The sequence below is a fragment of the Mastigoproctus giganteus genome, chromosome 1 (genome assembly GCF_048544385.1).
Source record: "Mastigoproctus giganteus isolate SK-2022 chromosome 1, ASM4854438v1, whole genome shotgun sequence".
In the NCBI taxonomy this organism is placed as follows: Eukaryota; Metazoa; Arthropoda; class Arachnida; order Uropygi; family Thelyphonidae; genus Mastigoproctus; species Mastigoproctus giganteus.
The window spans coordinates 21,020,784-21,036,092 of NC_143575.1; the positions used below are offsets into that span (position 1 = coordinate 21,020,784).

Genomic DNA, 15,309 nt, shown 5'->3' on the forward strand with positions numbered 1-15,309 from the left:
TCACTGTGTAGTTATCACAAGTGTAGCTCTCTCAAATTTTCTAATTAGTGTGTGTGTTTGTATATTCTGATTATATATCGGCTTCAGCACTGTATTCATGCATATGTTTTATAAATGAAGAATACAGAATATGTTAAAAGCATGCTGTTCTGCAAGAGTATTCTGTTTCATGACAATACAGCTAAAAAATTACAAAAAAAAAAAAAAAAATAATAATAATAATAATAATATAATTATGAATAAATAAATATTTAACTCCTACAGATTTTTTTCTGTAGGACAAAGCATATTTAGAATTCTATTATCTAAAAGATAAAGTACATTGTCAAAGGACTGAAGAGATGCTAAATACAATAATTATTGAGGAGTTTCCAACACTTAACTAGCTCGTGTACTTACTCACATTTTGTAAAAATGTATCAAAAAGACTTGTGTGATATACACAGGCTAATGGACACCACTCTGAACATTAACTGTATTATATATAACTTGTTGTGTTATAGGATTTTCGATGAATCAGTGGCTTAGACCATATTGCACAGTTGTAAATTATGTCTGTACAAGTGCATGTTCACAGGCCAATTTGCATGCTATGTGGGCCACTCCCTATGCCTGAGATTGGCTAACTACAGCCTCAAACAGGAGAGGACTATAAATTCCTCCCCAAGTCAAAGACAGGAATCGAACCCAGCCTGCTCCAAATGAACGACAAGTCAATAAACCACTATACTGTCAGAGAGGATATTATATATATAACATATCTTTAAGTGAGGTGTTACTTGTTATAACCTCTTGTCCTGCACAAGACGTTACTATATATGCTATAAGTTAAAATGATGAGTAAGGTACTTAGAAGGATTGGAGGATGGCTACAGGAGGCAGAGGATTGCAATTAATAGTTACTGTTCAGATTGAGATAGTGCTAGAAGTGGAGTCCCTTAAGAATCATTGCTTGGACTGTTTGCTTCTGATTTTCTTAAATAACAATGATATTTAAGAAAATCAGAGGGGATACAGGACACATCAAAATTTGCAGATGAAATCACGATTGGGAGGGTGGGTAATGGCAGTGCCAAACAGCTCTCCTCCAGGATTACCTGAACAGGCTTCAGAAATGGTTAGAAGAGGCAGGCAACTATGCTTTAATGCTAGAAAAATAATGCAATGTTTAACACTTGCAAAATCGCAGTTTATCCCAGAATAAACTCTAAACTATGAGGAGCAAATTAAAGATATTCAGGATATTGAAGTATTTGGAGATATTCAGAGATTACTATCCAGGTAGACATGAAGTTTTCCATGCAGTGTAGACAGGTGTCAAGGGAAAGTCCATAATACAAGGCAATAGTGAAACCACACTTGGAATGCTGTGTCCAAGCATGGAGACGGCAAAGAACAAGACAAAGCTTTTTGAAAAGATCCAAAGATAGGTGATGCTTGGTGAGTTTAGCAAAAGGGCGCTTATGAGGAAAGACTTTGAATAGGTGGAATACAGGGCTTTATGAGTATATACCTTAGAGGGGAGATGGTAAAATGAAGATGAAATTTTTACAGTCATAAATGATTCCAGAACTAGGGACTGTAAATTCAAATGATAGGAAAAGGGTTTAGACTAGACTGAAGAAAGAGTTTCTTTAAACCAGAGAGTTGTTAATTTGAGGCATAAGCAACCTCCATGCACTGATCACTTTGAGAAATTCAAAGATCAGATAGATTGCCAACAATATAAGAAAGGAAACACTTTTTTTTTCTTTTTCTTTTTTTTTTTTTTTTTTTTTTGAGCTGTATGGTACAAGAAAGCCTCAGCAAAAGATGAGGCTTCCTTGTACCATACAGCTCATACTAATATTGATACTTAAAGACTTGTAATAGCTTATATATTTCATATAAGCTATGTTCTGTAACTAATTAAATATAAATACATGGTTTAAATTGTGAAATGCAATAAAATATAAATCCTACCTCAATGGCAACTTTAGCTGCTCTAAAATAAAAAGGATGAGACCGAAGAATATCTTCCAATCGAAGAAGACCAACATACGCCCTTAAAGTCATTTTTCTCATACAATATGTATGGAAGTCAAACTGATCTTCTACTATTTCTGCAAAATGCTGAAAAGTAAAAATGAGATGTTACATCAGAGCAACTGCAGGTCAGAATAAGCTGCATCTTAGCCAAGAACAGCAAAATATTAAACTTAATCCCAAAGATTAAATTTAACATTTAATCAGCTTCCTGTTCTTGGAGTAAAACATAAAAAATATATATATACTGCATGTACATTTAACATTTACATCCTCATTTTAACATCAATAAATGGTTATCTAATACTAAGTCACACATCAAGTGGAGTGTAAAATCTAGAAAATTAATTTTTATATGAATAATTTAAATTGTAACTAACTTGAAGTATATTATTGCACAATTTGGATTGTACTACTCTTTTAATATCAATGATATTAAAAAAAACTCTCATTTTCTATTTAAAATAATTATTCTTAGCTCCATGAAATTCAGTCTCAAAAGAACTGTTTTTAACTGTTTATAAGTATATACCTTAGAGGGGAGATGGCAAAATGAAGATGAAATTTTTAGTCATAAATGATTCCAGAACTAGGGACTGTAAATTCAAATGATAGGAAAAGAGTTTAGACTAGACTGAAGGAAGAGTTTCTTTAAACCAGAGAGTTGTTAATTTGAGGCATAAGCAACCTCCATGCACTGATAACTTTGAGATATTCAAAGGTCAGATAGATTGCCAACAATATAAGAAAGGAAACACTGACTAGTTGGACAGGCTTGGAAAACAAATAAGTAAAATTAGACTTTTACAGATTCAGAAGAACAGTGTCCATGGAAATATCTGTAGAAAAGGCATGTAGTAAAAACCGAACCAGTTTAATAGACATTGAAGCAAGTTTGTAAGGGAGGACCATTAATCAACCTGACTGACCTCTTTAGGACAGTCTAAAAGTTTCAGAGAAGTTTTGGGGGCACCACCCTAAATGCAGGAACAACATTCAACAATAGGTCAGATAGATGCAAACAACAACTTTTACTTCATATCTGGATTTTAGAAAGGCCTCTGATGTGCTTTCTCACGAGAGTTTATCATATAAATTGGAGAAAGTCGGACTCTAATTTCAGCAAAGATCCATCAGCAGATTAGGGCTGGTTGAAGAGAAGACAGAGGGTGGTCATAAATTAATGACTTGAACGTCTCTTGTTTCTTATCTTCCAAAATTATAATGAGGAAATATAGGGAAGCTGTGAAAGTTTGCTGATGAATGAAGGGGGGGGGGGGTAATGATCAGAACCAAGCTTTGCTGCTTCAAAAGGATTTGGGATCACTGCAAGTATGGTCTGAAAAATGACAGCTCAAGTTTAGTGCTACCAGATGTATTGCACTGGGGAACAGACATCCAAGAGCAGTTTACAGATTAGACAGAGAGGAATTAGAGGATATTCAGGATGAGAAAGACATTAGGATGTAGAAAGATATGAAACTTGAACGTCTCTTGTTTCTTATCTTCCAAAATTATAATGAGGAAATATAGGGAAGCTGTGAAAGTTTGCTGATGAATGAAGGGGGGGGGGGGGTAATGATCAGAACCAAGCTTTGCTGTTTCAAAAGGATTTGGGATCACTGCAAGTATGGTCTGAAAAATGACAGCTCAAGTTTAGTGCTACCAGATGTATTGCACTGGGGAACAGACATCCAAGAGCAGTTTACAGATTAGACAGAGAGGAATTAGAGGATATTCAGGATGAGAAAGACATTAGGATGTAGAAAGATATGAAATTCAACTTGGAGTGTAAACAGGTGGTATGAATACCACATGTTATTCTATTTCTGATTCATCGCCACCTAGAATAATGTATCTAGAAGGAGCATTTAAAGAAATAAACACAGAACTTGCAAAGGGCAACTAGACTGGTGAAAAGTGCTAAGTATTATTCCTTTTGGGAGCAGTTAAAAGATGTCATTTGTAGTGCTTAGCAACTAGACATCTTGGGGGTGGGAAGTAGAGGGAGGAGAATATGGAAAATGAACAGGGGAGGAATAATCTCACAGGTGACTAAGACACAAATACAAAATCCAAGTTTATCTTCAAGTAGTGTGTTGTGAAATGTTGGGGTAAGCTACCTGCAAGGGTGGACAAAGTTTGGTAAAATTCAAGGAAGAACTGGATATGCACCTTTTGACTATGAAATAATACAAAAGCAAGTTTTATTTTTCTTCTTTATTTAATTTTTTTTTTTTTGGCATATGCAGAATAAATTCATTTCCTTATATCATTTAATAGCATTAATAGTAATATTAATTGCTGAGACAGTTCATTCTAAACTAACAGATACATTTTATGTTAAGACGTACCGACAAGAGAACGGCCAATGATTTCAGAGAGAGAGAGAGAGAGAGAGAGAGAGAGAGAGAGAGAGAGAGAGAGAGAGAGAGAGAGAGAGAGAGAGAGAGCAATGTTTTGTGAACTAATGTAGTAAACATGATTTCTGCCCACTTCTACTTGGATTTAATAATAATATTAATAGTAGTAATAGTAAAGGAGGCATGTGATGCAAGAAAACAAGCATATGAACTTATGTAGCACCAGAGAGAGAGAAAAAAAAAAAAAAAAAAAAACAATTTAATACATCCATTCCCCTAAAAGTTTGCTCAGTTCCTCCTTGAATTTATTTCAGCAATCAACTTCCACAATGACAGATGGAAGTTTCTTCCAGCAATTAACTACTGGCTGGCTAAAGGCAAATTTCCACACATCTATTCTAGAACTGTCTTACCTTGATTTGAATTTATGTCCTCTCAGGTGATTATTCTGAGCAAGAGGAAGCATTGAGCATGCTCAAACCATTCGAGGCTTTATACACCTCAATCAGATCATCTCACAGGTGTCTAGTCTCCAGCCACTACAATTTGCAGAACTTAAGCCTTTCTTGGTAAGGGGACCCCTTCGTTCCCCTCATCAATCTTGTTGCCCTTCTCTGTACATGCTCAAGCACCTCTACATACTTCCTAAAATGAGGCCTCCAGACCTGTATGCAGTACTCAAGGCGTGGCCTGACCATTACCTTATTTTGGTTTTTATTTTTTAGGAGCATTAGCAACTAAGGCCATATTGCTCCGGGGATATGCGGTGGTTATTCCCTGACCTTTCCGCATCCTCCGTATTTGGTGGTCACAGGTTCATCAAGAAGCGTTTGCTACACACTGCTGCTCCTGCCCACCTGGCTACAGAGGCGCCCTTATACAAAGTGATAATCACCTCCTTTTCCCTACTAGCAAAATTCCTGTATGTCACTGACAATACCCCATGACCTGCTTTGGCAGACTGTCTGCATTGCTCAGAAAACTTCATATCTGACTGCACATTACTCCCAGGTCTTTTTCATTTTCTACGACCTTAAGTGTAGTACCACACAGTTGGTACACGTTCCTCTGGGGTTACTTCTACCCATATGCAGTACTTTACATTTGTCAATGTTAAACTTCAGTTGCCATTTCTCAGCCCATCTGTCCAAATTTTCTAGATCCTGTTGCAGTAGCACACTGCCATTACTGTAATTAACAATCTTGCCTACCTTTGTATCATCTGCAAACTTTGACATTAAGCCTGATATATCTTCATCAATATCATTGATAAATATATAAAACAAAAGTGAGCCCAACACCGAACCCAGGGGTACTCCATCAATAACATTAATTCACGAAGAGCAGCATCCATTGATCATCACCCTTTGTGTTCTCCCACCCGACCACCCTTTTATCTGTTGTAGCAACTTACCCTTAATACCATACTGCTCCAATTTGTATAGCAGTCTTCCATGTGTGACAGTGTCAAAAGCTTTCCTGAAATCCAAGTACAGTTGAACTTGGTTATAACGAGCACGGAAATAACGAGATCATGGCTGTAACGAGCAAAAAGCTACAATGATTTTAATTTATGTATATTCCCATACAATCACTCACTGTTATAACGAGCGTGCTACATGTATATACTGTACAAATTTTGGTTAACTATGAAACATTCTTAATTGCTCGGGGTTGGAAAAACCCAATTCTTGGAACAGACAAAAATGAAAAGGACGACTAGCCTTTAGGACCACCAGCACTGCATCAGATTAACGGCCAGACTATGACCTTTTCCTTTTGGAGACAGGGCTATACAATAGTGCACTGGCGTTCTGCTTGTCGCATTACCCTATTCATAGGTTGTCTTGTATTCACTGAACCATAAATTTATTTCGGGACTTCTAAAAATTTTGCAACGGGAGTTCTAAGAACTCTGTATGCAGATCACTTTACTGTCATTTTAAATAAAATCAGTTAGAAACGAACCCTGACTTTGGAAAAAGGTCTAATAACAAAAGAAAGTATCTCTTGATTCGCGAAAAAGTCGAAATTATTCGTGAGTTAGAACATGGTGCAAAAAATGCTGAAGTGTGTAAAAAGTTTTTGTCCTCTTCAACAGTAATGACATTGTGGAAGAATAAACATGTTTACACATCGGCACTGGTAAAGAACATAACTGATATAAAAAAAAAAAAAAAAAGAAAAAAAAAATTTAGAAATTACGAGGTTACAAAAGCCAATGAAGGCATTACTTCAAGGGTTCACTAAGCAAAGAAATGCTGGATTTTCAATAGATAATCAGATCTTGGAAGCTCAAGTAGAAAAATTTGCTAAACAATTTGGATGCGACGATTTTGTATGTAACAACAGTCGGCTGGATCTATTTAAAAACCGAATACAAGCATATTAATACAAATAACATGTAGGTATATACTAATACTGTATTATTTTTTTCACTCTAATATTTCTTTTGTTTTTTGAAATAAAAAAAAAATTAATTTTTTTTAAAAATTAAATAAAAAAAGAAAAAAATAGGAAGCCGATTTAACTCATCACTGACATAGCGAGTAATGATTATAATGAGGAAATTTTGTCGGTCCCTTGATGCTCATTATAACCAAGTTCGACTGTATATGATATCGAAATTATTTTTTGCATCCAGTTCCTTTGTAACCACATCATAGTATCCAATCAAATTTGTCAGACAAGACTTTCCCTTAACAAACCCATGTTGTGTCTGAATTATTGCTGCAGTCTTGTCTAGATGATCCTGCACTGCATCTTTAACCAGTGACTCCATTATTTTCCCTGGAACAGAAGTTAAACTAGCTTATCCGTAATTACTCGTCCCCCTTAGTTCCTCCTTTGTGAATTGGGGATACATTTGCACATCTCCAGTCTGTGGGGACTTCCCCTGAGTCCAATGATGTTCTCATAATTATGGCTAAGGGTTTGCTGAGTTCCTTTGCTACCTCTAATATAAATGGATAGATCCCATCCACCACAGATGCATTTCTTTATGTTTAGCTTCAGCAATTTCTACTCCATTTTGCTCTCAGTTTACAAAATCATTAAGCACCCTGTTACAGTTTGATAAACTGTCCGGCTTTTCCTCTCTTAACTCCTGATGTGTGAATGTAGATGCAAAATATTCATTCAAATTATCAGCTATCTGAGCCAGATCATCAACAGTCAAACCATAGATATCAAGTGGACCAATCTGATTCATCACCTTCCTTCTAGAATTTATATAAGTAAAGAAGTCCTTGCTGTTTTTCTTAGCATCCTTTGCCAAAGATTTCTCATAATCTGCCTTTGCTTGCCTAATCTCCTTTGTTTGTTTGTTTGTTTGTTTGTTTGTTATTTGGTTTTTAGGAGCATTAGCAACCAAGGCCATATTGCTCCGGGATATGCGGTGGTCATTCCCTGACCTTTCCGCATCCTCCATATTTGGTGGTGACGGGCTCGAACCCCGGTCTAATCAAGAAACGTGTGCTACGCACTGCTGCTCCTTCCCACCTGGCCACGGAGGCGCCAATCTCCTTTGTGACTTGATTACAGATTAGCTTATATCTGCCATAGGCTTCTGTGTCGCCTGATAATTTACATGCACTCCATGCATTTTGATTCTCTGCCATAAGTCTGCCACCTTGAATAATATTTCTTAACTGGTATGAAAAGCTAGTAGCTTCCACAATTAGTTCCTTGAATGCTTCCCACTAAGAATTTTCTTTTGGTAACATCGTCAGTTGGTCACACTGTACAGAATTTAAAAACTGTCTGAAACTACTGTAGTCAACTTTATGGAAGCAAAAACCCTTCCCTACCCCTGATGGTAATTATATCTTAAATAAATTCCACGTCAGCACATCATGATTAATGCCACCCAGTGGTTCCTTTATCTGTAAATTCTTAATGCACTAATAATCACTGCTGATAACCGGATCAAGAGTATTACACTCTCTGGTTGCCAGTCGAACATGCTGCTGCAAAAAACAATCATCCAATAAATCAACAAAAATCTTGCTAGTGTGCGAGTGACAACCCAACCCACAAGTTCCAGTCAATATCTGGGAAGTTAAAATCCACCATTATAACACAATCTGATTTACTAGCCCATTCTATTTCTCTGTACAACTGTTTGTTGTACTCATTAGAGTAATTAGGCCTATTACACACTCGTACTCTCATTTTTGCTTTCCCAGTGCCTATGTCACACCAAACTAAGTCAATATTGTACTGTCCATCTAAACTGGATGCACTTACTTAGATTTTATGTTTTTCTTAATTAACAGCATAACCCCTGCTCCCTTCCTATCCTGTCTATCCTTTCTGTACACAATGAACTCCCCAAATTCCAATTCTGCACTCCTAATATCTGTGTGACACCACGTCTCTGATATCCCAACAATATCCACCTTTGATATCTTGATCAGCACTTCAAATTTATTTATTATACTTCTAGCATTGGTGTACATGCAGGTATACATGCACTTATTCTTATTCACCCTAACGCAGCCCGGGTATTTATTTGTATTGATGCATGCGTGAAAAAGACCAGAAATCCGAAATTAGGTAAGGACATCGCACATTGATAGAAATTTTGTGTAGCAAAAAGACCAGAAATTTCGGATTTCTTGACTTTTTCACACATGCGTCAATACAAATAATCTCTCTAATAATTTAAGAGCCAAATACACACACAAACACTTTGTGATATTCCCATCCTGTGAACATGGCGATCAGCTGAAAAGTGTCGTCTGCTTAAGGAAGGGAAACAGCTGTGCATTTCGTTTAATTTGAGTGTTCATCCAAATTTTAATTGTGATTTTAACTTTTTTAATCGTGATTTTAACCTTTTATTTGTGATTTTAATTATTTATTATCAGAAGCGGTTTTAATTATTTATTCTGACACAATGTCTTCTCACGCTGATGGGCTTGCTGTGGTGGTTTGATGTGTTTCGGAGTCAGGTCAGGGCTTTCGGCTTTCAATTCCGTTGTGCATCGAATTTGGTCGTATCTCTATGAGTGAGGGAATAAATTAATTCGTTTTTTTCATCTTATTTTATTTGTTACATTTAGAGAGAGATGACTGGAAGCATTCCACGAAAAAGATTGAGCTAATTTATTACTTTTTTTAATAGATTGAAAAATCGTGAAAGTTATTGAGCCTTTTGCAGCTCTGAAATTTTTACTAATTCTTACTTTGAAATTTAAGGAATGCTGGACTATGCAACAATGTCTAATGTAAACGCAAAAGACATCACTCATTACATGCCAGAATAATCTTGGAGTTTAAATAAACTATAAATTAACTGAGAGTTTGTGCAATCAAATAAAAAGGTATTACACTAGGGCAGTGGTTTTCAACCTTTTTTTTTAATAATGGCACCCCTACTAAATTTTCTGCCCATTTGATCCGATTCTCTCTCTGCATATATATAACATTAAAAAATATATATATTATATCATAGTTATTACAATAATATAATTATAAAAATTACATTTCATAATACAAATTACATATATACACTATATAACAATTTTATTCTTTATATAGAGGTACTAAGTAAACATCAATTATAGATCACCACAAAATTAAAAAGATACCATACATCTTTTTATAATGAAATAAACATATAAATTTAAAAAATAATAAGTTTAAGCAACTTAAACTCAAATTACGTGGTACCCCTGGAATGTTGTTGTGGCACCCGAAGATGCCACAGCACCCTGGTTTAAAACCACTGCACTAGGGTATAAGAAACAGATAACATCAAATGTGGCTTAGTAACAAAGTATGTACATCAAATCTGTAAGACATGGGATGAAAGTTTTGTTCTGTACTGAGAACAATTCACCATCCCAGCTGCCACTACAAAAAAGTTAAAATAAAACAGAAACATACACAATTCTTGAAGAATAATATGGAAATTAAATAGAAAATGATGAAATATTGAAAATGAATAATTTCTAAAAACTGCATGGTCCTTATCTCACATTCATAATTGATTTGTTACTTACATCTGATAAAATAATAACTTACTCTGTCAACTTCATGACACTTCTTGAGACCTTCTCCCCATTTTTCTAACCTTTGGTAAGCCAGAGCGCATTCAGTCTGGAACCACATACACTGCATTTCATTTAAATTCTCCATTGCAGAAACCCCTTCCTATAAACAATATATAATATAAAAAGGAATATGAAAATTCCTTTTATAATAAAATTATATGCTTTATATTAAAAATATATTGATACAATATTTTATACAAGTGTAACATAAATAAATCCTTAAGTATTTTTTTAAGCAACAAAATATCCTCACAATGAAATGAATACTGTAACATGTAGGAAACAAAATAACCTTAACTAAACTTGGCAATAACAGTAAAAAGGCAACTAGTCTTCTGTGCAAACCACCGTGCACTCTTAATTAGCATTAATTTGCTATATTTATTTCATTGTTTAAATGTCCACTAATGCATTTTTAATAATTTCTGTAATATAACTTTTTTCCCTCATAGTAAACTATACTGATATTATAAAGATCATATCAAAAAAAGATAATTGTAATGCTTCCCGTCTACAAGCTGACTTCGGTCCTTGAGGTTGTCGCAGACATTCTCTCAGATATGCCAAAACTGTGCTTGCTACCTGGGATTCTAAAATGCTGATGGAACTGATATTCAGTTGACACTCAAGTCAAGTGGACCTAAGGTTGGAAAGCGACAAAACAGAAATGGGAACTATAAGAACTTTTGGAATTGGCGTAAAAGACTAGTGGAATTTGCAGAATCTCAATGAATGTCGGTAATGAACACTTTTTTAAAGAAAAGGGTGAACAGAAAGTGGACATGGAAGAGCCCAAATGGATAAAAAACTAATGAAATCATCCTCCCTAACAGAAGATATATTGTGAATGATGTTACTGAATGATGTTCTGAATGATTCAGAACAAAGCGAATGTTGGAGGTGATCACAGAATGGTAAGATGCACACTTTAGCATTAACAGAGGCATATGATGAAAGAAAGCAAGCTTATGCAGCATCAGCCAAAAAAAAAAAAAAAATCCAATTTCAGGCTTCTGTTCGTTTCAAATCCTGTTCAGCTCAGCCTTAAATTTATTTAGGCTATCAACTTCCACAACAAAGGATGGAAGTCTGTTCCACCAACCAATTACCCACTGGCTAAAGGCAAACTTCCACACATCTATCCTACAGCTGTCTTTCCTCAATTTGAATTTATGCCCTCTCAGGTGATTATTCTGAGCAAGAAGAAGAATCCCATCAGCATTGAGCATGCTCAAACCATTCAAGACTTTATACACCTCAATCAGATTACCTTGTAGGTGCCTAGTCTCCAGACACTGTATTTGCAAAACTTGAAGCCTTTCTTTGTAAAAGCAACAATTTGTTCCATTCACTAATCTTGTTGCCCTTCTCTGTCCTTGTTCCAACAGCTCTGCATCCTTCTTAAAATGAGGCCTCCAGACCTGTATACAATACTTAAGGTGTGGCCTGACCATTGCCTTATACAAGGGGATAATCACCTCCTTATCCCTGCTAGAAAAATTCCTGTATATCATTGACAAGACACCATGAGTTACTCTTGCAGACCACCTGTACTGCTCAGAAAACTTCATATCTTCCTGCACAATTACCCCCCAGGTCCTTTTCGTTCTCTACCACTGTCAGTGTAGTTCCACAGAGTTGATACGTTACTCTAGGGTTACTGCTTCCCATATGTAGTATTTTACATTTGTCAATGTTAAACTTCATTTGCCACCTCTCAGCCCATCTGCTCAACTTTTTAGATCCTGTTGCAGCAGCGTACTCTCATTAGTGTTCTTAACAACCCTGCCAATCTTCGTATCATCTTCAAACTTGGACATTAAGCTTGATATTCCATCATCAATATCATTTATAAATACAGAAAACAACAATGTTGTTTGTTATTTGGTTTTTAGGAGCATTAGCAACTAAGGCCATATTGCTCCAGGGATATGCGGTGGTCATTCCCTGACCTTTCCGCATCCTCTGTATTTGGTGGTCACGGGCTCGAACCCCGGTCTAATCAAGAAGCGTGTGTTGCGCACTGCTGCTCCTGCCCACCTGGCTACGGAGGCGGCGAAAACAACAATGGACCAACACCGAACCCTGAGGGACTCCACTAATAACATTAGTCCACGATGAGCAATGTCCATTGATTACCACTCTCTGTCTTCTCCCACTCAACCATCCCTTTATCCATAGCAGCAAATTTGCCTCCAATGCCACACTACTCCAAAATCCAGTTAACCAATCTGATTCATCCCTTTCCTTGTAGAGTTTACATAGGTAAAGAATTCTTTGCTTTTTTCCTTTGCATCCTTTGCCAAAGATTTCTCATATAGATCACTTGATATAAATGTAAGAAAAGAAAGGAAAAAACTCGAGTAAATAATATAAAGGTCTTTGAGATAACAGAAGAGGAGAAAAAGCAGTATGTACTGGAACTTAAGAACAAATTTGAGCTTCTGCAGACCTTTCAGGACCAAGATATTGTCAAGGAATACAACTTTCTGAGAGTGATAAAGCCCAAGAAGCCTATAGGTAAAAAGAAATCCAAAGGTGACAAAGAAGAGCAAGATAAACACTGACAAGCACAAAATTGAGTTATGCAAAGCCATTAGAAAGAGACTCAGAGAGGATATAAGATTTAACACAAGAAAAGTAGAACAAGCATTAAGGGAAAACAAAGGACTTAAATCAGCAGTCATGAGCAGTAATACACAAAGACAAATGATGTTGAATCTGAAGAATAGTGATGGTGTACTTATAAATAGCAGAGAAGGCATAATTCAAATAGCAGAAGACTGCCATAAAGAATTATATAAGGAGCAAGGGAATGATACTGGCAGTGGGAAAGATAGATCACAAATTAGCAACACATAAAACATACCTGATGTCCTTCCAGATGAAGTAGAACATGCATTGAAGAAAAAGAAAAATCAAAAAGCTCGAGGTGAAGATGAAGTTACTGTAGAGTTGTTAAAATTAGGAGAAAGAGACATGACACAGAAACTGGCAACTCTTCACAAAATACATTAGGAAAGGAGTGAAGCCTAAGGAGTGGAATAATGCAATCATAATTTTGCTGCATAAAAAAGGAATAAATCAGAAATTGGAAATTACAGACCAAATAGTGTGTTGTCCCACATCTACAAGTTGTTCATAAGGGTCATTACTAACAGATTAGAAAGAATACTTGATGAGAATAAACTGAAAGAGCAAGCTGGCTTTAGGACAGGATTCTCAACTATGGAGCACCTTCAAGCAAATGAATGTAAAACACCATTATGCCTGGCATTTGTGGATTATGAAAAGGCATTTGACTCCATACAGCATAAGGCAATGTTTTGGGCACTGGAAAGACAAGGCATAGATACCCCATACATTATGATTTTGAAGAAAATATATGAGAATGCTACCTCCTTTATTAGATTAGACAAAGACAGTAGCAAATTTAAAATTGAAAAAGGGGTTTGGGAAGGATACACAATATCTCCAAAGTTGTTTACTGCTTCCCTTGAAGTTTTCAGAAGATTGTACTGGTCACAGAAAGGAGTCAATGTGAATGGAGAATGCTTAAACCATTTATGATTTGCAGAGGATACTGTGATCATAAGCTATGATCCTGAACAATTAGAGGAAAATCTCAATCAGTTATGCACTGTTAATAAGGATTTTGGATTAAAGATGAATATGGTTAAAACAAAAGTAATGATGAACAAGTATGCCACGGAAAGGGAACTAATGATTGAAGGAGCAGTAATTGAAAAGGTAGATTCACATACTTATCTTGGACAAGCCATTAGCTGTAATGATAAATGGTTGGAAGTCAAGGGTAGAATAAATTTTGGGTGGAGAGCATTCAGGAAGTATAGCCACATACACTGTGCTGCCACTTTATTAGGTACACCTACCTAGTAATGTGTTGAGCCTCCTTTAGCCTTCAAAACAGCCTGAATTTGTCTAGGCATTGATTGAACAAGATGCTGAAAACATTGTGCAGGAATGGAGTACCATGCAGACATGACTGTGTCACGAAGTTCCTTGAGATTCGATGGAGGTGTAGGCCTGCAGCGAATGGCTCTTTCCAGCTCATCCTAAAGATGTTCAATAGAATTGAGATCCGAGGCCACTGCAGCAAAGAAAAGTCATTGTCATGTGCATGGAACCATTCCATAGTGATTCGGGCTTTGTGCACCAGCGCATTATCCTGCTGGAAGTAACCATTTGACTGAGGATAAACTATCAATATGAACGGATGCACTGGTCAGCAACGATGTGGCATTCAGATGTGAATCTATGGACATCAATGGATCCAACGTGTGCCAAGAAAACATTCCCCACACTGTCCCATACCACCTTGCATGGTAGTCGTCAGACATGACGGGTTCATGGATTCATGTTGTTTTCGTCAAATTCTGAGCCTTCCATCAACATGATGCACCAGGAACTTCGATTCGTCAGACCAAGCAACTGTTTTCCAATCCCCAATAGTCCACTGCTGGTGTTGCTATGCCCACAGGAGGCATGCTCTCTTGTTCTTCATTGATAACAAAGGTATGCGATGTGGCTGTCGGTTGTTGTAGTCCATTACCCCCAGGGGCTCACATCTGGTGAGTATGGGCTTGGCAAACCCAGGGTCCTGAGCTGGATATCATCATTCTTCTCTTTCTTGCTTTCTTGGTGATTCCCGTCTACTTCTCTCTCTCTCTCTCTCTCTCTCAGGGTAACACAGGATTTTTTTTTTTGGCTGGTGCAGCATAAGCCTCTGGCATCCTTGCACCGTATGGCTAATAATAATAATAATAATAATTTGCGACAAAGTGCGACTAGTGGTCTGTTGGGATCTTTTTTTCTGCGCACCAAGGTTGTATTCAATGTGA

At 36.5% G+C, this 15,309-nt stretch overlaps 1 protein-coding gene across 3 annotated transcripts in view; it reads right to left on the reverse strand.

The window, feature by feature from the left end:
- Naa15-16 (N-alpha-acetyltransferase 15/16) overlaps window positions 1-15,309 on the reverse strand; it is a 386,157-nt gene that overhangs the window by 137,817 nt on the left and 233,031 nt on the right. For all 3 annotated transcript variants that reach the window (XR_016546872.1, XM_090371833.1, XM_090371822.1), the window contains 2 exons: window positions 10,419-10,547; window positions 1,963-2,112 (listed from right to left, as the gene is read on the reverse strand). Coding sequence is in view for 2 of the 3 variants with exons in the window: in XM_090371833.1 (XP_090227959.1) it covers window positions 1,963-2,112; window positions 10,419-10,547 (279 nt within the window). In the remaining variant the exon portion in view is untranslated. The remainder of the gene's footprint in view (window positions 1-1,962; window positions 2,113-10,418; window positions 10,548-15,309) is intronic.